At 46.5% G+C, this 23,834-nt stretch overlaps 1 protein-coding gene across 3 annotated transcripts in view; it reads left to right on the top strand.

Moving 5' to 3' along the window:
- Positions 1-23,834, top strand: part of GIGYF2 (GRB10 interacting GYF protein 2) — a 1,376,329-nt gene that overhangs the window by 876,725 nt on the left and 475,770 nt on the right. For all 3 annotated transcript variants that reach the window (XM_069213782.1, XM_069213784.1, XM_069213783.1), the window contains exon 17: positions 23,593-23,700. In XM_069213782.1, coding sequence (XP_069069883.1) covers positions 23,593-23,700 — 108 coding nt within the window. The remainder of the gene's footprint in view (positions 1-23,592; positions 23,701-23,834) is intronic.

Here is a 23,834-nt window from a genome sequence, read left to right as displayed (position 1 = left end):
TAGACATCAAAAGAGCTTCAATGTACTATATATAGACAGACTAAACAATTTAGAAAGACTAAACAACTGTTTGTAGCTTCCCAAAAACCACATACAGGCAATCCTATATCAAAACAAGGTTTAGCACGATGGATTGTAAGGTGCATCCAAACATGCTATATCAAATGAAAAAGACAGCTTTTAGTTACTCCCAAAGCACATTCTATATTAAAGGAAGATGCAACAATGGCATTTTCAGGGAATGTACCTATGGCTGAAATATGTAAAGCAGCTACATGGTCAACACCACATACATTCACTTAATACTACTGTGTAGACATATTATCACAACAACAAGCCACAGTAGGTCTAGCTGTTCTAAGAACATTATTTCAAACAACTTCAACTCCTACAGGCTAGTCACTGCTATTTTCTGGAGGGCAAACTGCTTTGTAGTCTATGCACAGCATGTTTATACATGCCATTGAATGGAAAATGTCACTTACCCAGTGTACATCTGTTTGTGGTATGTTCTGCTGCAGGTTCACATGCACCTTCCCTCCTCCCCGGAAGCCTGTAGTTTAAGTCAACAACATTTGTATATACATTTACATTTGCATGGACATCTCTTACTTTATACCTATATACTCTATCACTCCTTCCTTTACCCTCTGCGGGAAAACAATCGAACAATGGAGTTGATGTGCAATGGAACTGAAGAGGAGGAGTCACTGGATCCCGTGACTCGAAAAAGACTTCTTTGAAGAAAAACAACTTGCAACACTCCAAGCCCAACACTAGATGGTGGACTAATGCACAGCATGTGAACCTGCAGCAGAACATTGCCAAGAACAGATGTACACTGGGTAGGTGAAATTTTCCATATATATCACTTTAATACGTGGGTATGGTTTTCCTGGGGGCCGATCGCATCCCCAGGGAAACGACACACGCGTTGACAAAAGTGATCGCTATATATATATATTTATATATATATATATTTTCGATGGCATGTGTAGCTGCAGATACACATGCTGTGCACATCCCGCCATCTGGTGTTGGGCTCGGAGTGTTACAAGTTGTTTTTCTTCGAAGAAGTCTTTTCAAGTCACGAGATCGAGGGACTCCTCCCATTTCGGCTCCATTGCGCATGGGCGTCGACTCCATCTTAGATTGGTTTTTTTTCCGCCATCGGGTTCGGACGTGTTCCTTTTCGCTCCGGGTTTCGGTTCGGAAAGTTAGTTAGAATCTCGGAAAAATTGTCGGTATTGTTTGCGTTCGGTATCGGGTTAGTTATAACAGATCAACACCGACTTTTGAAGAGCTCCGGTGGCCCTTCGGGGTTTTTTCGATCCCCCCGTCGGGGCCTGGTCGGCCCGGCCACGTGTCTCTTCAAGGCTAATGGAACGGACCCCATTCCGCTTCTGCCCAAAATGCCATAACAAGTATCCATATACAGATCAGCATCTGGTCTGTAACTTGTGTTTGTCGCCAGAACACAAGCAAGATACTTGTGAAGCCTGTCGAGCGTTTCGGTCCAGGAAGACACTAAGAGACCGAAGAGCAAGAAGACTGCAAATGGCGTCGGCGCCGACAGGACAAGGGCGTTTCGAGGAGGAAGAAGAAACCTTCTCCATCCAGGAATCGGACTCGGATGAGATCGATCCCGAAGAAACGCCAAAAAACGTGAGTAAGACATCGAAACATAAAACTCACGAGAAGACCACAAAAGCCCAGGGGACGCCACCGCCAACAGGCCATGGCTTAACCCGAAAAATAGGTGACCGATCATCGGCACCGAAAAAGGGCACGCTTGTGTCGAAGTCATCCGACTCCGGTCGAGATACCGCCACACAGCAATCTCGGGCCCGAGATAGCGGGTCCGAGCAAGTTCGGCACCGAAATGAATCGGCACTGAGAGACGACGACGCCGAAAATAAAAAAGGTTTCGTCTGAACCTAAAAAAGTAGCCGAAAAGGTTTCGATACCGAAACATCCGGCCTCGGAACCGACATCAAGTTCCTACACGGAGGAATAAGGACTGTCCTCACAAATGAAAATACATAGATTTGGACAGGAATTGGAGACAATGGAGCCAGACTACACCCAAAGAAGGCTCCACATCCAAAAAGAAACAGGGAAGATCAGCACTCTCCCTCATATTAGAATGAAACGCAAACTTGGCTTCCAGGAGAAAGACAAGCAGCCACAGGCAAAGGTGGCTAAACAAGTAAGCCCGCCACCGTCTCCACAACGATCGCCGCAAACATAACCAGTAGCCACTCCACCTATGATGCAATCCCCGACTCATACAGGGATGAGTCAAGATGACCCTGACGCGTGGGACCTTTATGATGCGCCAGTGTCAGATAATAGTCCTGACTGTTATCCAGCTAGACCGTCGCCACCAGAAGATAGTACAGCCTACACACAGGTGGTGTCGAGGGCAGCGGCATTTCATAATGTCAGCCTGCATGCAGAGCCCATTGAAGACGACTTTCTATTTAATACATTTTCGTCCACACACAGCCAGTACCAGAGTCTTCCCATGCTACCCGGAATGCTAAAACACTCCAAACAAGTGTTTGAGGAGCCTGTAAAAGGAAGGGCCATTAATCCGAGTGGAGAAAAAATATAAACCGCCACCAACAGACACCGTGTACATCACACAACAGCTAACAACGGACTCAGTTGTAGTAGGGGCAGCTCGCAAGAGAGCGAACTCACACACTTCAGGAGATGCACCACCTCCAGATAAAGAAAGTCGAAAATTCGACGCAGCAGGCAAAAGAGTGGCGGCACAGGCAGCAAACCAGTGGCGTATTGCAAACTCACAGGCTTTGTTGGCCAGATACGATAGAGCTCATTGGGACGAAATGCAACACTTTATAGAACATTTGCCCAAGGAGTTCCAAAAAAGAGCACAGCAAGTAGTAGAAGAAGGACAGAGTATCTCCAACAATCAGATACGGTCAGCAATGGATGCAGCAGACACAGCTGCTAGAACTGTCAACACAGCAGTGACAATAAGGAGACATGCATGGCTGCGTACATCAGGATTTAAACCGGAAATACAGCAAGCTGTGCTGAATATGCCATTTAACGGACAGAAGTTGTTTGGGCCGGAGGTGGACACTGCTATCGAAAAACTTAAGACGCACGCTGATACGGCCAAAGCCATGGGCGCACTCTACTCCCCACAGAGCAGAGGCACATTTCGAAAAACACAGTTTCGAGGGGGGTTTCGAGGGCAAAGCACAGAACCCACGACCTCACAAACAGGCCCACTTATCAGAGCCAATATCTGCAGGGAAATTTTCGGGGACAATATAGAGGGGACAGTTCCCAAAAAGTAGAGGGAAGTTCCAAAGCCCCAAAACTCCTCAAAACAAGCAGTAACTTCCAAGTCACACATCCCCAACACATAACACCTGTTGGGGGGGAGACTAAGCAAATTTTGCAAACATTGGGAGGGATAACAAGACATTTGGGTACTGGCAATTATCCAGCTTGGTTATTGCATAGAATTTCTCAAATTCCCTCCAAAAGTCCCACCAAAAACACACAATATGTCAAAACATATAGATCTTCTAGGACTAGAAGTTCAGGCATTGCTACAGAAAGAAGCAATAGAATTAGTACCAAACCAACAGAAAGGAACAGGAGTTTACTCTCTGTACTTTCTCATACCCAAAAAAGACAAGAGTCTGAGACCTATATTGGATCTCAGAACATTAAATACCTACATCAAATCAGATCACTTTCACATGGTGACATTACAGGACGTAATCCCACTGCTCAAACAACAAGACTACATGACAACACTAGACCTAAAGGATGCATATTTCCATATACTGATACATCCTTCACACAGAAAGTACTTAAGGTTTGTATTCCAAGGGGTACATTACCAATTCAAGGTGTTGCCATTCGGAATAACAACTGCGCCAAGAGTTTTTACAAAGTGCCTGGCAGTCGTAGCTGCACATATCAGAAGGCAGCAAATACATGTGTTCTCGTACCTAGACGATTGGTTAATCAAAACCAACACGCTGGAACGGTGTTCACAACACACAAAGTATGTCATAGAAACCCTCCACAAACTATGTTTCTCAATCAACTACACAAAGTCACACCTTCTGCCGTGTCAAACACAGCAATACTTAGGGGCGACAATCAACACAGCAAAAGGGATTGCCACTCCAAGTCCACAAAGGGTTCAGGCATTTCACAATGTAATACAGGCCATATATCCAAAACAAAAAATACAAGTCAAAATGGTGATGAAACTCCTAGGCATGATGTCCTCATGCATAGCCATTGTCCCAAACGCAAGGTTCCACATGCAGCCCTTACAACAGTGCCTAGCATCCCAATGGTCACAGGCACAGGGTCAACTTCTAGATCTGGTGTTGGTAGACCGCCAAACATACACCTCGCTTCAATGGTGGAACAGTATAAATTTAAACCAAGGGCGGCCTTTCCAAGACCCAGTGCCACGATATGTAATAAAGACAGATTCCTCCATGATAGGGTGGGGAGCACACCTCAATCAACACAGCATCCAAGGACAATGGGACAGTCAGCAAAAACAGTTTCACATAAATCACTTAGAACTATTGGCAGTATTTCTAGAGCTGAAAGCATTTCAACCCATAATAAGCCACAAACACATTCGTGTCAAAACAGACAACATGACAACGATGTATTACCTAAACAAACAGGGAGGGACACACTCAACACAGTTGTGTCTCCTGGCACAGAGAATATGACATTGGGCGATTCACAACCACATTCGCCTAATAGCACAATTTATTCCAGGAATTCAGAATCAGTTACAAGACACTCTCTCGGGATCACCAACAGATCCACGAATGGGAGATTCACCCCCCAAATACTTAACACTTACTTCCAGAGTTGGGGAACACCACAAATAGATCTATTTGCAACAAAGGAAAACGCAAAATGCCGAAACTTCGCATCCAGGTACCCACAACATCAGTCTCAGGGCAATGCGTTATGGATGAGTTGGTCAGGGATATTTGCTTACGCTTTTTCCCCTCTCCCACTCCTTCCATATCTGGTAAACAAGTTGAGTCAAAACAAACTCCAACTCATACTAATAGCGCCAACATGGGCAAGACAACCTAGGTACACAACACTACTAGACCTCTCAGTAGTGCCTCATGTCAAACTACCAAACAGACCAGATCGGTTAACGCAACACAAACAACAGATCAAACACCCAAATCAAGCGACTAATGCCACGAACAGATGTACACTGGGTAAGAGACATTTTCCATATATATATATATATGTTCGATGGCATGTGTAGCTGCAGATACACATGCTGTGCACATCCCGCCATCTGGTGTTGGGCTCGGAGTGTTACAAGTTGTTTTTCTTCGAAGAAGTCTTTTCGAGTCACGAGACCGAGGGACTCCTCCCATTTCGACTCCATTGCGCATGGGCGTCGACTCTATCTTAGATTGTTTTTTTTCCGCCATCGGGTTCGGACGTGTTCCTTTTCGCTCCGTGTTTCGGGTCGGAAAGTTAGTTAGAATCTCGGAAAAATCGTCGGTATTGTTTGCGTTAGGTATCGGGTTAGTTACAACAGATTGACACCGAATTTAGAAGAGTTCCGGTGGCCCTTTGGGGTTTTTTCGATCCCCCGTCGGGGCCTGGTCAGCCCGGCCACGTGTGAATTCAAGGCTGATGGAACGGACCCCATTCCGCTTCTATCCAAAATGCCATAACAAGTATCCGTACACGGATCAGCATCTGGTCTGTAACTTGTGCTTGTCCCCAGAGCACAAGGAAGATACTTGTGAAGCCTGTCGAGCGTTTCGGTCCAGAAAGACGTTAAGAGACCGAAGAGCCAGAAGACTGCAGATGACGCCGACAGAACAAGAGCGTTTCGAGGAAGAAGAGGAAGCTTTCTCTATCCCCGAATCGGACTCGGAAGAGCTCGAGGCCGAAGAAACGCCGAAAAACGTGAGTAAGACGTCGAAACATAAGACTCACGAGAAGTCAACAAGAGCCCAGGGGACGCCACCGCCAACAGGCCATGGCTTAACCCAAAAAAGCGGTGACCGAGCCAAGGTACCGAAAAAGGGCACGCTGGTGTCGAAGTCATCCGACTCCGGTCGAGATACCGCCACACAGCAATCTCGGACCGAGACATCGGCTCTGAGAAATTTCGGCACCGTGACAGCGGCACCGAACATATTCAGCACCGAGACACCACCACACCGAAAATTACAAAGGTTTCTTCGGAGCCTAAAAAGACCTCCGAAAAAGTTTTGGTTCCGAAACATCCAGCCTCGGAGCCGAAAACAGGTTCCTATACAGAGGAACAAGGATTAACCTCACAAATGAAAAAACATAGATTTGGAGAGAAACTTCAAGCTGTAGAGCCAGACTATACTCAAAGGAGGCTCCACATTCATCAAGACACAGGGAAGATAACCACTCTTCCTCCAATTAAAACAAAAAGAAAATTTGCCTTTCACGAAAAGGACAAGGAGCCACAGGCAAAGGTGGCAAAGAAAACAACTCCACCACCTTCTCCACCACCATCAGTGCACACATCACCTGTAGCAACTCCTCCACTGATGCACTCCCCGACTCATACTGCCATGAGTCAAGATGATCCCGATGCATGGGACCTTTACGATGCTCCAGTATCGGACAACAGCCCAGACTCGTACCCTAACAGGCCGTCCCCTCCTGAGGACAGTACATCTTACACACAGGTGATCGCAAGGGCAGCTGCTTTCCATAACGTCACCTTGCATTCAGAACCAATTGAGGATGACTTCTTGTTTAACACGCTAACCTCCACTCATAGCCAGTACCAAAGACTACCTATGCTCCCAGGAATGCTAAAACATTCAAAACAAATCTTTCAGGATCCTGTTAAAGGCCGAGCCATAACTCCAAGGGTGGAGAAAAAGTACAAGCCACCGCCAACAGATCCTGTTTATATTACAACGCAGTTAACTCCAGACTCAGTAGTTGTCTGGGCAGCTCGTAAGAGAGCAAACTCTCATACCTCGGGAGACGCACCACCTCCAGACAAAGAGAGTCGCAAATTTGATGCTGCGGGCAAAAGGGTTGCAGCACAAGCAGCAAACCAATGGCGCATTGCTAATTCACAAGCGCTTTTGGCAAGATATGACAGAGCTCACTGGGATGAGATGCAACATTTGATAGAACACTTACCCAAAGAGTTCCAAAAAAGAGCACAACAAGTGGTGGAAGAAGGACAAAGTATCTCTAATAATCAGATACGGTCTTCAATGGATGCAGCATATACAGCTGCAAGGACAGTAAATACTGCAATAACAATAAGAAGGCACGCATGGCTCTGCACGTCCGGTTTCAAGCCGGAAATTCAACAAGTCGTGCTAAATATGCCATTTAATGAACAGCAGTTGTTTGGGCCGGAAGTCAACACTGCTATTGAAAAACTCAAGAAAGACACTGATACGGCAAAAGCCATGGGCGCACTCTACTCCCCGCAGAGCAGAGGCACCTTTCGCAAAACACCTTTTAGGGGAGAGTTTCGAGGACAACCTACAGAAACCACAACATCACAAACAAGGCCCACTTACCAAAGCCAATATCAGCGGGGAAGTTTTCGGGGACAATATAGAGGGGGACAATTCCAAAGAAGTAGAGGAAAATTCCAAAGCCCCAAAAGTCCTCAAAATAAGCAGTGACTCACAAGTCACACATCCCCATCACATAACACCTGTGGGGGGAAGATTAAGCCAATTTTACAAACATTGGGAGGAGATAACAACAGATACTTGGGTACTAGCAATTATCCAGCATGGTTATTGCATAGAATTTCGCGAATTCCCTCCAACAGTCCCACCGAAAACACACAGTATGTCGAAACAACATATAAATCTTCTAGGATTAGAAGTTCAAGCATTACTCCAAAAAGAAGTAATAGAATTAGTACCAAAACAAGAACTAAATACAGGAGTTTACTCACTGTACTTTCTGATACCCAAAAAAGACAAAACTCTAAGACCTATACTAGATCTCAGAATATTAAATACATACATCAAATCAGACCATTTTCACATGGTTACATTACAAGAAGTAATCCCACTGCTCAAACAAGAAGACTACATGACAACACTGGATCTAAAGGATGCATATTTCCATATACCAATACATCCTTCACACAGGAAGTACCTAAGGTTTGTATTCCAAGGGATACATTACCAATTCAAAGTGTTGCCATTCGGAATAACAACTGCGCCAAGACTTTTTACAAAATGTCTAGCAGTAGTAGCTGCACATATCAGAAGGCAGCAAATACATGTGTTCCCGTACCTAGACGATTGGTTTATCAAAACCAACACGCAAAAACAGTGTTCACAACACACAAATTACGTCATAGAAACCCTACACAAACTAGGTTTCTCAATCAATTACTCAAAGTCACACCTTCTGCCTTGTCAAACACAGCAATACCTAGGAGCAACAATCAACACAGTAAAAGGAATTGCCACTCCAAGTCCACAAAGAGTCCAAACATTCCAAAATGTCATACAAGCCATGTATCCAAACCAAAAGATACAGGTCAAATTAGTAATGAAACTCCTAGGCATGATGTCCTCATGCATAGCCATTGTCCCAAACGCAAGGTTGCACATGCTGCCCTTACAACAGTGACTAGCATCACAGTGGTCACAGGCACAGGGTAAACTTCTAGATCTGGTGTTGATAGACCGCCAAACATACATCTCGCTTCAATGGTGGAACAGTATAAATTTAAACTAAGGGCGGCCTTTTCAAGACCCAGTGCCACAATACGTAATAACGACAGATGCATCCATGACAGGGTGGGGAGCACACCTCAATCAGCACAGCATCCAAGGACAATGGAACATTCAGCAAAAACAGTTTCATATAAACCACTTAGAACTGTTAGCGGTATTTCTAGCTCTGAAAGCATTTCAACCCATAATAACCCACAAATACACTCTTGTCAAAACAGACAACATGACAACAATGTATTACCTAAACAAACAGGGAGGAACACACTCGACACAGTTGTGTCTCCTAACACAAAAAATATGGCATTGGGCGATTCACAACCACATTCGCCTAATAGCACAATTTATTCCAGGGATTCAGAATCAGTTAGCAGACAATCTCTCTCGGGATCACCAACAGATCCACGAATGGGAAATTCACCCCCAAATACTGAACACTTACTTCAGAATATGGGGAACGCCACAAATAGATCTATTTGCAACAAAAGAAAACTCAAAATGCCAAAACTTTGCACCCAGGTACCCACAACATCAGTCTCAGGGCAATGCACTATGGATGAACTGGTCAGGGATATTTGCGTACGCTTTTCCCCCCTCTCCCACTTCTTCCATATCTAGTAAACAAGTTGAGTCAAAACAAACTCAAACTCATACTAATAGCACCAACTTGGGCACGACAACCTTGGTACACAACACTACTAGACCTGTCAGTAGTGCCTCATATCAAACTGCCAAACAGACCAGATCTGTTAACTCAACACAAACAGCAGATCAGACACCCGAATCCAGCATCGCTCAATCAAGCAATTTGGCTCCTGAAATCTTAGAATTCGGACACCTAGATCTTACACAGGAATGCATCGAGGTCATAAAACTAGCTAGGAAACCAACCACAAGACATTGCTACGCAAATAAGTGGAAAAGATTTGTTTATTACTGCCATAATAATCAAATTCAACCATTACACGCATCTGCTAAAAACATCGTAAGCTACCTACTACACTTACAAAAGTCCAAGTTAGCTTTTTCATCCATTAAAATACATCTGACTGCAATTTTGACTTATCTCCAAATTACGCACTCAACTTCATTATTCAGAAGCCCAGTCATAAAAGCATTTATGGAAGGTCTGAAAAGGATTATCCCACCAAGAACACCACCAGTTCCTTCGTGGAACCTCAACATCGTATTAACACAACTCATGGGTCCACCATTTGAACCCATGCACTCATGTGAAATACAGTACTTAACATGGAAAGTAGCCTTTCTAATAGCTATCACATCTCTCAGAAGAGTAAGTGAAATACAGGCATTTACCATACAAGAACCCTTTATACAAATACACAAACATAAAGTTGTTCTACGCACAAATCCAAAATTCGTACCTAAAGTCTTTTCGCCGTTCCACTTAAATCAAGCAGTGGAACTCCCAGTGTTCTTTCCAGATCCAGATTCTGTAGCTGAAAGAGCATTACATACATTAGACATCAAAAGGGCACTAATGTACTACATTGATAGAACCAAACAAATTTGCAAAACAAAACAATTGTTTGTTGCTTTCCAAAAACCTCATACAGGGAATCCAGTATCCAAACAAGGCATTGCCAGATGGCTAGTTAAATGTATTCAAACCTGTTATATAAAAGCAAAAAGAGAACTGCCTATTACACCAAAGGCACACTCCACTAGAAAGAAAGGTGCCACCATGGCTTTTCTAGGAAACATACCAATGACTGAAATCTGTAAGGCAGCCACATGGTCTACACCTCATACATTTACCAAGCATTACTGCGTGGATGAGTTAACAACACAAGCCACAGTAGGACAAGCAGTATTAAGAACATTATTTCAAACAACTTCAACCCCTACAGGCTAATCCACCGCTTTTGGGGAGATAACTGCTTACTAGTCTATGCACAGCATGTGTATCTGCAGCTACACATGCCATCGAACGGAAAATGTCACTTACCCAGTGTACATCTGTTCGTGGCATGAGACGCTGCAGATTCACATGCGCCCTCCCACCTCCCCGGGAGCCTGTAGCCGTTAGAAGTTGACAAAAAATTGAACTTGTACATTTGTAAATCTATAAATATATCACTTTTAGTCACATTATGTACATACATACTTACTCCATGGCATGGGCACTATTACTATATACACAACTCCTACCTCACCCTCTGCGGGGAAAACAATCTAAGATGGAGTCGACGCCCATGCGCAATGGAGCCGAAAGGGGAGGAGTCCCTCGATCTCGTGACTCGAAAAGACTTCTTCGAAGAAAAACAACTTGTAACACTCCGAGCCCAACACTAGATGGCGGTATGTGCACAGCATGTGAATCTGCAGCGTCTCATGGTCTCATGCCACGAACAGATGTACACTGGGTAAGTGACATTTTCCATATATATATATATAGATCTATATATAGATCTATACATAGATATATATTTGTAATAGCTGTATGGTTTCCCTGGGGGCCATAGTGGGAGGGGGTGTCCCGTTTGCCAAGGGGGCCGACCCCCTCAAGTGAAATCCCTGGTGTCTAGTGGGGTTTCCTGGCCCTCGATGGCCAGAAAATATGGTTCAGGAAGGCCTTGTTTAAAAGGGGAGAGTCTCCCCTTTCAAACGAGGCCTTCCTGAATGTCGTGAAGGCCGTTTGGGGCTGTTTTCCCCATTCGGAGCAGGAAGCAGCCACAAGGCTGCTTCCTGCTCCGGTGGGGAAAACGGATATTGACGAAAGTGCGGCATGCTGACGTCACAAAGGGGCGGTCAGGGGGTGACACGGAAGATCTCCTGACACCTGCAGTAAAGTGGTTAAAGTGGTTAAACGTACTTATTTGGTGATTTACTTCTAGTCTGTATGCTCTTTCCCCCCCCTAACACCCTCAGCCAAAACACACATGGTTTGGCATGGTCACGGAGGTGCACAAGGTTTAGGGATTGGGAGTTGCTGCATATAATGTGATCAAGAATTCTTGTTACTGAGCAACATTTTTTTAACGGCTATGGAAGCAGTTTCTGTACTGCAGTAAGGAGGCACAGTACCCACATGTTAATACGGTTGGGTAACGTTTTTAAGATGCCCCATCAGCCGGAATGAGAACATTTGTGAATTTGGCTGAATCTTCCTGATTTTTAACCAAAGAAATGAGGCATAGTAAAAGTTTTAGCTTAAAAGCCCTCTGGACTGGTAGCTAATATCCATTTTTGGCTTGTGAACTCACTGGATGATATGTCATATCAAGAAAGTCGGACTCTGTTCCCAAAGCATGTATGTCATGTGAAATATGTGACATATGTTTGACGTTTGCCCTATTAGTGTTTGGATTCATCCATTGCAAAGGTGCTTGTATTGTAGCCCTAAGGGCCTGTCATAACAGTTCCCATAGTGTTATTGCAGCTCGAACCTTTATCAGTGGGTTTAACACTTTGCCATCACTGTCACAAGAACTTTCTTGATAACTGGCTATTGCATGGACAGATCTAACTGTTTAATGCAAGTGCCACATTCAGTGACTGCATGTCTTAGTGTGGCAGCTGATATCTCCCACACTTCAGCATGCAGTGCCAGCGACCTTCTGATGGACCAATTCATAGAAGGAAGACTATGTTAAGCTGCACCTAGAGTAGCAACCAAAGTTCATCCCAGACTTGCATGTAAATGTAAGCAGAAATTAACATAATTTCAGCACATTGCCTAAGAGTACAGACATTCCATAAATAGAACTGAGTAGGTGTGAAAGATGTCACAACATTAACATTCAGAATATCGGGGCAAGTCCATTGCTGCTGTGGGTTTGAGTAGCAAGGTGATAGTTTTGAGATTGGTAAATTAGATGTAGGTTAGTGGATTTGAGTTCTTGTGGTATTACAGTTAAGTTTGATCAACTGGTTTGTTGAATGAGATGATAGTTTCAAAGATGTTGGTTGTGTTGGGTATTGTAAGGAAATGCCTCCTTGGCATGGTTACCCCCTGACTTTTTGCCTTTGCTGATGCTATGTTTTGAATTGAAAGTGTGCTGAGGCCTGCTAACCAGGCCCCAGCACCAGTGTTCTTTCCCTAACCTGTACTTTTGATTCCACAATTGGCACACCCTGGCATCCAGATAAGTCCCTTGTAACTGGTACCTCTGGTACCAAGGGCCCTGATGCCAGGGAAGGTCTCTAAGGGCTGCAGCATGTATTATGCCACCCTAGAGACCACTCACTCAGCACAGACACACTGCTTACAAGCCTGTGTGTGCTAGTGAGAACAAAATGAGTAAGTCGACATGGCACTCCCCTCAGGGTGCCATGCCAGCCTCTCACTGCCTATGCAGTATAGGTAAGACACCCCTCTAGCAGGCCTTACAGCCCCAAGGCAGGGTGCACTATACCATAGGTGAGGGTACCAGTGCATGAGCACTGTACCCCTAAGGTGTCTAAGCAAAACCTTAGACATTGTAAGTGCAGGGTAGCCATAAGAGTATATGGTCTGGGAGTCTGTTTTACACGAACTCCACAGCACCATAATGGCTACACTGAAAACTGGGAAGTTTGGTATCAAACTTCTCAGCACAATAAATGCACACTGATGCCAGTGTACATTTTATTGCAAAATACACCCCAGAGGGCACCTTAGAGGTGCCCCCTGAAACTTAACCGACTATCTGTGTAGGCTGACTGGTTCCAGCAGCCTGCCACACTAGAGACATGTGGCTGGCCTCATGGGGAGAGTGCCTTTGTCACTCTGAGGCCAGTAACAAAGCCTGCACTGGGTGGAGATGCTAACACCTCCCCCAGGCAGGAGCTGTAACACCTGGCGGTGAGCCTCAAAGGCTCAAACCCTTTGTCACTACACCGCAGGACACTCCAGCTAGTGGAGTTGCCCACCCCCTCCGGCCCCGGCCCCCACTTTTGGCGGCAAGGCCGGAGAAAATAATGAGAATAACAAGGAGGAGCCACTGACCAGTCAGGACAGCCCCTAAGGTGTCCTGAGCTGAGGTGACTCTAACTTTTAGAAATCCTCCATCTTGCAGATGGAGGATTCCCCCAATAGGGATAGGAATGTGACCCCCTCCCCTTGGGAGGAGGCACAAAGAGGGTGTACTCACCCTCAGGGCTAGTAGCCATTGGCTACTAACCCCCCAGACCTAAACACGCCCTTAAATTTAGTATTTAAGGGCTCTCCCTGAACCTAGAAATTAGATTCCTGCAACAAAAAGAAGGACTGCCTAGCTGAAAACCCCTGCAGAGGAAGACCAGAAGACAACAACTGCCTTGGCTCCAGAAACTCACCGGCCTGTCTCCTGCCTTCCAAAGAACTCTGCTCCAGCGACGCCTTCCAAAGGGACCAGCGACCTCTGAATCCTCTGAGGACTGCCCTGCTTCGACGACGACAAGAAACTCCCGAGGACAGCGGACCTGCTCCAAAAAGACTGCAACTTTATCCAAAGGAGCAGCTTTAAAGACCTCTGCAATCTCCCCGCAAGAAGCGTGAGACTTGCAACACTGCACCCGGCGACCCCGACTCGGCTGGTGGAGAACCAACACCTCAGGGAGGACCCCCGGACTACTCGACGACTGTGAGTACCAAAACCTGTCCCCCCTGAGCCCCCACAGCGCCGCCTGCAGAGGGAATCCCGAGGCTTCCCCTGACCGCGACTCTCTGAAACCTAAGTCCCGATGCCTGGAAAAGACCCTGCACCCGCAGCCCCCAGGACCTGAAGGACCGGACTTTCACTGCAGAAGTGACCCCCAGGAGTCCCTCTCCCTTGCCCAAGTGGAGGTTTCCCCGAGGAAGCCCCCCCTTGCCTGCCTGCAGCGCTGAAGAGATCCCGTGATCTCTCATTGACTTCCATTGCGAACCCGACGCTTGTTCTAACACTGCACCCGGCCGCCCCCGCGCCGCTGAGGGTAAAATTTCTGTGTGGGCTTGTGTCACCCCCGGTGCCCTACAAAACCCCCCTGGTCTGCCCTCCGAAGACGCGGGTACTTACCTGCTGGCAGACTGGAACCGGGGCACCCCCTTCTCTCCATTGAAGCCTATGCGTTTTGGGCACCACTTTGAACTCGGCACCTGACCGGCCCTGAGCTGCTGGTGTGGTAACTTTGGGGTTGCTCTGAACCTCCAACGGTGGGCTACCTTGGACCAAGAACTGAACCCTGTAAGTGTCTTACTTACCTGGTAAAACTAACAAAAACTTACCTCCCCCAGGAACTGTGAAAATTGCACTAAGTGTCCACTTTTGAAATAGCTATTTGTGAATAACTTGAAAAGTATACATGCAATTGAAATGATTCAAAGTTCCTAATGTACGTACCTGCAATACCTTTCAAACAAGATATTACATGTTAAATTTGAACCTGTGGTTCTTAAAATAAACTAAGAAAAGATATTTTTCTATACAAAACCTATTGGCTGGATTTGTCTCTGAGTGTGTGTACCTCATTTATTGTCTATGTGTATGTACAACAAATGCTTAATACTACTCCTTGGATAAGCCTACTGCTCGACCACACTACCACAAAATAGAGCATTAGTATTATCTATTTTTACCACTATTTTACCTCTAAGGGGAACCCTTGGACTCTGTGCATGCTATTCCTTACTTTGAAATAGCACATACAGAGCCAACTTCCTACATTGGTGGCAGCGGTGGGATACAAGACTTTGCATTTGCTGGACTACTCAGCCAATACCTGATCACACGACAAATTCCAAAATTGTCATTAGAAATTGATTTTTGCAATTTGAAAAGTTTTCTAAATTCTTAAAAGACCTGCTAGGGCCTTGTGTTAGATCCTGTTTAGCATTTCTTTTAGAGTTTAAAAGTTTGTTAAAAGTTTGAATTAGATTCTAGAACCAGTTTAGTTTCTTAAAAAGTATTCCAACTTTTAGAAGCATAATGTCTAGCACAGATGTGAATGTGGTGGAACTCGACACCACACCTTACCTCCATCTACAGATGAGAGAGCTAAGGTCACTCTGTAAACTAAAGAAAATAGCAATGGGCTCCAAACCTACCAAAGTACAGCTCCAGGAGCTTTTGGCAGAGTTTGAAAAAGCCAACCCCTCTGAGGATGGCAACACAGAGGATGAAGATAGTGACTTGGAGGGAAATTCCCCCCCTCCAGTCCTACTTAGGGAGAACAGGGCTTCTCAAGCCCTGACTCCACAAATAATAGTCAGAGATGCTGGTTCCCTCACAGGAGGGACCAACAACTCTGAAATCACTGAGGATAACTCCAGTGAAGAGGACATCCAGTTAGCCAGGATGGCCAAAAGATTGGCTTTGGAAAGACAGATCCTAGCCATAGAAAGGGAAAGACAAGAGATGGGCCTAGGACCCATCAATGGTGGCAGCAACATAACTAGGGTCAGAGATTCTCCTGACATGTTGAAAATCCCCAAAGGGATTGTAACTAAATATGAAGATGGTGATGACATCACCAAATGGTTCACAGCTTTTGAGAGGGCTTGTGTAACCAGAAAAGTGAACAAATCTCACTGGGGTGCTCTCCTTTGGGAAATGTTCACAGGAAAGTGTAGGGATGGACTCCTCACACTCTCTGGAAAAGATGCAGAATCTTATGACCTTATGAAGGGTACCCTGATTGAGGGCTTTGGATTCTCCACTGAGGAGTATAGGATTAGATTCAGGGGGGCTCAAAAATCCTCGAGCCAGACCTGGGTTGACTTTGTAGACTACTCAGTAAAAACACTAGATGGTTGGATTCAAGGCAGTGGTGTAAGTAATTATGATGGGCTGTACAATTTATTTGTGAAAGAACACCTGTTAAGTAATTGTTTCAATGACAAACTACATCAGCATCTGGTGGACCTAGGACCAATTTCTCCCCAAGAATTGGGAAAGAAGGCGGACCATTGGGTCAAGACTAGGGTGTCCAAAACCTCCACAGGGGGTGACCAAAAGAAAGGGGTCACAAAACCTCCCCAGGGGAAGGGTGGTGAGACAACCAAAAATAAAAATAGTAAAGAGTCTTCTACAGGCCCCCACAAACCTGCACAGGAGGGTGGGCCCAGAGCCTCTTCACAAAACAATCCTGGGTACAAGGGTAAAAACTTTGATCCCAAAAAGGCCTGGTGTCGAAACTGTAGTCAGTCTGGACACCAAACTGGAGACAAGGCCTGTCCCAAGAAAAGTTCCACTCCAAACTCCAATCCAGGTAACACTGGAATGGCTAATCTCCAAGTGGGATCAACAGTGTGCCCAGAGCAAATCAGGGTCCACACTGAAGCTACTCTAGTCTCTGAGGGTGGGGTGGATTTAGCCACACTAGCTGCCTGGCTGCCTAACATGCAAAAATACAGGCAGCAGCTCTTTATTAATGGGACAAGTGTAGAGGGCCTGAGGGATACAGGTGCCAGTGTCACCATGGTGACAGAGAAACTGGTTTCCCCTGGCCAATACCTGACTGGAAAAACCTATACAGTCACCAACGCTGACAATCAGACTAAAGCACATCCCATGGCAATGGTAACTTTAGAATGGGGAGGGGTCAATGGCCTGAAACAGGTGGTGGTCTCCTCAAACATCCCAGTAGACTGTCTGCTTGGAAATGACCTGGAGTCCTCAGCATGGGCTGAGGTAGAACTAAAAACCCATGCAGCCATGCTGGGTATCCCTGAACTGGTGTGTGTAAAAACAAGAGCACAGTGCAAGGCACAGGGTGAAAAAGTAGAGCTGGAGTCTGGAAGAAAGGCCCAGCCTACCAAGAGAAAAGGAAAGTCAGTTGGGAAACCAACTGCAACACAGTCAGAAAAAGAGAACCTCTCTTCTCAGGAAGAAGTTCTGCCCTCTGAGGGAACTGAGCCTTTGGAGCTTGAACCTTATCAGGTTGAGCTCTTAGGCCCAGGGGGACCCTCAAGGGAGGAGCTGTGTAAGGGACAAGAAACCTGTCCCTCTCTTGAAGGCCTTAGACAGCAAGCTGCTGAAGAGTCCAAGGGCAAGAAAAATGGAACCCATAGGGTCTATTGGGAAGATGGACTCCTGTACACTGAGGCCAGAGACCCCAAACCTGGTGCCACTAGGAGAGTGGTAGTGCCTCAGTCGTTCAGAGAGTTTATTCTGACCTTAGCCCATGATATTCCCCTTGCTGGGCATTTGGGACAAACCAAGACGTGGGAGAGGTTAGTCAACCACTTCTACTGGCCCAATATGTCCCACAAGGTTAAGGAGTTTTGCCTCTCCTGCCCCACCTGTCAAGCCAGTGGTAAGACAGGTGGGCATCCAAAGGCCCCCTCATTCCACTTCCAGTGGTGGGGGTCCCCTTTGAAAGAGTGGGTGTGGACATAGTTGGTCCACTAGAACCTCCCACAGCCTCAGGAAATATGTATATCCTAGTAGTAGTGGATCATGCTACTAGGTATCCTGAAGCTATTCCCCTTAGGTCGACTACTGCCCCTGCAGTAGCCAAGGCCCTCATTGGTATCTTTACCAGAGTGGGTTTCCCTAAGGAGGTGGTGTCTGACAGAGGTACCAACTTCATGTCAGCATACCTAAAACACATGTGGAATTAGTGTGGGGTGACTTACAAATTCACTACACCATACCATCCACAAACTAATGGCTTAGTTGAGAGATTCAACAAGACATTAAAAGGCATGATCATGGGGCTCCCAGAAAAGCTCAAAAGGAGATGGGATGTCCTCTTGCCATGTCTGCTTTTCGCTTACAGAGAGGTGCCACAGAAGGGAGTAGGATTCTCACCCTTTGAACTTCTGTTTGGCCACCCTGTAAGGGGACCACTTGCTCTTGTTAAAGAAGGCTGGGAGAGACCTCTTCATGAGCCTAAACAGGACATAGTGGACTATGTACTTGGCCTTCGCTCTAGAATGGCAGAGTACATGGAAAAGGCAAGCAAAAACCTTGAGGCCAGCCAACAGCTCCAGAAGTTTTGGTATGACCAAAAGGCTGCAATGGTTGAGTTCCAACCAGGGCAGAAAGTCTGGGTTCTGGAGCCTGTGGCTCCCAGGGCACTTCAGGACAAATGGAGTGGCCCTTACCCAGTGCTAGAAAGGAAGAGTCAGGTCACCTACCTGGTGGACCTGGGCACAAGCAGGAGCCCCAAGAGGGTGATCCATGTGAACCGCATTAAGCTCTTCCATGACAGGGCTGATGTAAATCTGTTGATGGTAACAGATGAGGATCAGGAGGCAGAGAGTGAACCTCTCCCTGATCTTCTGTCATCAGACCCAAAAGATGGCACAGTAGATGGAGTGATCTACTCAGACACCCTCTCTGGCCAACAGCAAGCTGATTGTAGGAGAGTCCTACAACAGTTTCCTGAACTCTTCTCCTTAACCCCTGGTCAGACACACCTGTGTACCCATGATGTGGACACAGGAGACAGCATGCCTGTCAAAAACAAATTTTTTAGACAGTCTGACCATGTTAAGGAAAGCATCAAGGTGGAAGTCCACAAGATGCTGGAATTGGGAGTAATTGAGCGCTCTGACAGCCCCTGGGCTAGCCCAGTGGTCTTAGTCCCCAAACCTCACACCAAAGATGGAAAGAAAGAGATGAGGTTTTGTGTGGACTACAGGGGGCTCAACTCTGTCACCAAGACAGACGCCCATCCAATTCCTAGAGCTGATGAGCTCATAGACAAATTAGGTGCTGCCAAATTCTTAAGTACCTTTTGACTTGACAGCAGGGTACTGGCAAATAAAAATGGCACCTGGAGCAAAAGAGAAAACAGCATTCTACACACCTGATGGGCATTATCAGTTTACTGTTATGCCCTTTGGTTTAAAAAATGCCCCTGCCACCTTCCAAAGGTTGGTGAATCAAGTCCTTGCTGGTTTGGAGTCCTTTATCACAGCTTTCTTGATGATATTGCTGTCTTTAGCTCCACCTGGCAGGATCACCTGGTCCACCTGAAGAAGGTTTTGAAGGCTCTGCAATCTGCAGGCCTCTCTATCAAGGCATCCAAATGCCAGATAGGGCAGGGAACTGTGGTTTACTTGGGCCACCTTGTAGGTGGAGGCCAAGTTCAGCCACTCCAACCCAAGATCCAGACTATTCTGGACTGGGTAGCTCCAAAAACCCAGACTCAAGTCAGGGCATTCCTTGGCTTGACTGGGTATTACAGGAGGTTTGTGAAGGGATATGGATCCATTGTGACAGCCCTCACTGAACTCACCTCCAAGAAAATGCCCAAGAAAGTGAACTGGACTGTGGAATGCCAACAGGCCTTTGACACCCTGAAACAAGCAATGTGCTCAGCACCAGTTCTAAAAGCTCCAGATTATTCTAAGCAGTTCATTGTGCAGACAGATGCCTCTGAACATGGGATAGGGGCAGTTTTGTCCCAAACAAATGATGATGGCCTTGACCAGCCTGTTGCTTTCATTAGCAGGAGGTTACTCCCCAGGGAGCAGCGTTGGAGTGCCATTGAGAGGGAGGCCTTTGCTGTGGTTTGGTCCCTGAAGAAGCTGAGACCATACCTCTTTGGGACTCACTTCCTAGTTCAAACTGACCACAGACCTCTCAAATGGCTGATGCAAATGAAAGGTGAAAATCCAAAACTGTTGAGGTGGTCCATCTCCCTACAGGGAATGGACTTTATAGTGGAACACAGACCTGGGACTGCCCATGCCAATGCAGATGGCCTTTCCAGGTTCTTCCACTTAGAAAATGAAGACTCTCTTGGGAAAGGTTAGTCTCATCCTCTTTCGTTTGGGGGGGGGGGGGGGGGGGTTGTGTAAGGAAATGCCTCCTTGGCATGGTTACCCCCTGACTTTTTGCCTTTGCTGATGCTATGTTTTGAATTGAAAGTGTGCTGAGGCCTGCTAACCAGGCCCCAGCACCAGTGTTCTTTCCCTAACCTGTACTTTTGATTCCACAATTGGCACACCCTGGCATCCAGATAAGTCCCTTGTAACTGGTACCTCTGGTACCAAGGGCCCTGATGCCAGGGAAGGTCTCTAAGGGCTGCAGCATGTATTATGCCACCCTAGAGACCCCTCACTCAGCACAGACACACTGCTTACAAGCCTGTGTGTGCTAGTGAGAACAAAATGAGTAAGTCGACATGGCACTCCCCTCAGGGTGCCATGCCAGCCTCTCACTGCCTATGCAGTATAGGTAAGACACCCCTCTAGCAGGCCTTACAGCCCCAAGGCAGGGTGCACTATACCATAGGTGAGGGTACCAGTGCATGAGCACTGTACCCCTACAGTGTCTAAGCAAAACCTTAGACATTGTAAGTGCAGGGTAGCCATAAGAGTATATGGTCTGGGAGTCTGTTTTACACGAACTCCACAGCACCATAATGGCTACACTGAAAACTGGGAAGTTTGGTATCAAACTTCTCAGCACAATAAATGCACACTGATGCCAGTGTACATTTTATTGCAAAATACACCCCAGAGGGCACCTTAGAGGTGCCCCCTGAAACTTAACCGACTATCTGTGTAGGCTGACTGGTTCCAGAAGCCTGCCACACTAGAGACATGTGGCTGGCCTCATGGGGAGAGTGCCTTTGTCACTCTGAGGCCAGTAACAAAGCCTGCACTGGGTGGAGATGCTAACACCTCCCCCAGGCAGGAGCTGTAACACCTGGCGGTGAGCCTCAAAGGCTCACCCCTTTGTCACAGCACCGCAGGACACTCCAGCTAGTGGAGTTGCCCGCCCCCGGCCCCCACTTTTGGCGGCAAGGCCGGAGAAAATCATGAGAATAACAAGGAGGAGCCACTGACCAGTCAGGACAGCCCCTAAGGTGTCCTGAGCTGAGGTGACTCTAACTTTTAGAAATCCTCCATCTTGCAGATGGAGGATTCCCCCAATAGGATTAGGGATGTGACCCCCTCCCCTTGGGAGGAGGCACAAAGAGGGTGTACTCACCCTCAGGGCTAGTAGCCATTGGCTACTAACCCCCCAGACCTAAACACACCCTTAAATTTAGTATTTAAGGGCTCTCCCTGAACCTAGAAATTAGATTCCTGCAACAAGAAGAAGAAGGACTGCCTAGCTGAAAACCCCTGCAGAGGAAGACCAGAAGACAACAACTGCCTTGGCTCCAGAAACTCACCGGCCTGTCTCCTGCCTTCCAAAGAACTCTGCTCCAGCGACGCCTTCCAAAGGGACCAGCGACCTCTGAATCCTCTGAGGACTGCCCTGCTTCGACGACAAGAAACTCCCGAGGACAGCGGACCTGCTCCAAAAAGACTGCAACTTTATCCAAAGGAGCAGCTTTAAAGACCCCTGCAATCTCCCCGCAAGAAGCGTGAGACTTGCAACACTGCACCCGGCGACCCCGACTCGGCTGGTGGAGAACCAACACCTCAGGGAGGACCCCCGGACTACTCGACGACTGTGAGTACCAAAACCTGTCCCCCCCTGAGCCCCCACAGCGCCGCCTGCAGAGGGAATCCCGAGGCTTCCCCTGACCGCGACTCTCTGAAACCTAAGTCCCGACGCCTGGAAAAGACCCTGCACCCGCAGCCCCCAGGACCTGAAGGACCGGACTTTCACTGCAGAAGTGACCCCCAGGAGTCCCTCTCCCTTGCCCAAGTGGAGGTTTCCCCGAGGAAGCCCCCCCTTGCCTGCCTGCAGCGCTGAAGAGATCCCGTGATCTCTCATTGACTTCCATTGCGAACCCGACGCTTGTTCTAACACTGCACCCGGCCGCCCCCGCGCCGCTGAGGGTAAAATTTCTGTGTGGGCTTGTGTCACCCCCGGTGCCCTACAAAACCCCCCTGGTCTGCCCTCCGAAGACGCAGGTACTTACCTGCTGGCAGACTGGAACCGGGGCACCCCCTTCTCTCCATTGAAGCCTATGCGTTTTGGGCACCACTTTGAACTCTGCACCTGACCGGCCCTGAGCTGCTGGTGTGGTAACTTTGGGGTTGCTCTGAACCTCCAACGGTGGGCTACCTTGGACCAAGAACTGAACCCTGTAAGTGTCTTACTTACCTGGTAAAACTAACAAAAACTTACCTCCCCCAGGAACTGTGAAAATTGCACTAAGTGTCCACTTTTGAAATAGCTATTTGTGAATAACTTGAAAAGTATACATGCAATTGAAATGATTCAAAGTTCCTAATGTACTTACCTGCAATACCTTTCAAACACGATATTACATGTTAAATTTGAACCTGTGGTTCTTAAAATAAACTAAGAAAAGATATTTTTCTATACAAAACCTATTGGCTGGATTTGTCTCTGAGTGTGTGTACCTCATTTATTGTCTATGTGTATGTACAACAAATGCTTAACACTACTCCTTGGATAAGCCTACTGCTCGACCACACTACCACAAAATAGAGCATTAGTATTATCTATTTTTACCACTATTTTACCTCTAAGGGGAACCCTTGGACTCTGTGCATGCTATTCCTTACTTTGAAATAGCACATACAGAGCCAACTTCCTACAGGTATTTTATGGATAGGAACTTTATTTTAAATAGAAAGTTATTTCTATACTTACGTTTTATGTGATTGTGAGTTTTTGAATGAACAAGGGGTTCAGTTTTAGTTGTGAGGTGATAAACCAATATTTAGGGTCTAGAATTGGTCATAGTGGCAGCATGCCACTATGTAGACAAACTATAGTGACTGATTATATGAACAGTTACTGGATATTTAAAAATTAGAAGTAAGCTTAGTAGGTTGATGGCTGGAGAAGCCTGCTATTTTAGCATGAATGTGGAAATGTATTAGATGACGTAACAGAGAGACTTTTTTGGTCTGTGCAGTTTTCCTCCGTCTGGCTTGGTTGAAACATAATTAAAAGCTGATATTTAGTCTGTGTGAAGTTAGATCTGATTGTTGACTTAATTGACAGGATTTCTCTCCCTGTAGGCAGCGTTACGCCCAGCTGTTGGCAGAGCAGCAGAAGACAGCCCTTTCTTCACAGCAGCAGCAACAGTTAGCTGTTCTTATGCAACAGTTCCAGACTCTAAAGATGAGGTAAGTAACAAACAGAAAGCAACTACCTATGCTTTTTTCTTGAAAGAGTGCTAGAATATCCCAGAATACTTTATTTAGGAGATGAGGATCTGAGCAAGTGTTACATTAGTGGGTACAGTGATCAGATGGGACTG

This window comes from Pleurodeles waltl, chromosome 11, assembly GCF_031143425.1.
Source record: "Pleurodeles waltl isolate 20211129_DDA chromosome 11, aPleWal1.hap1.20221129, whole genome shotgun sequence".
In the NCBI taxonomy this organism is placed as follows: Eukaryota; Metazoa; Chordata; class Amphibia; order Caudata; family Salamandridae; genus Pleurodeles; species Pleurodeles waltl.
The sequence above is the reverse complement of the archived record's forward strand: the minus strand, read 5'-3'. Positions and strand labels throughout refer to the sequence as shown.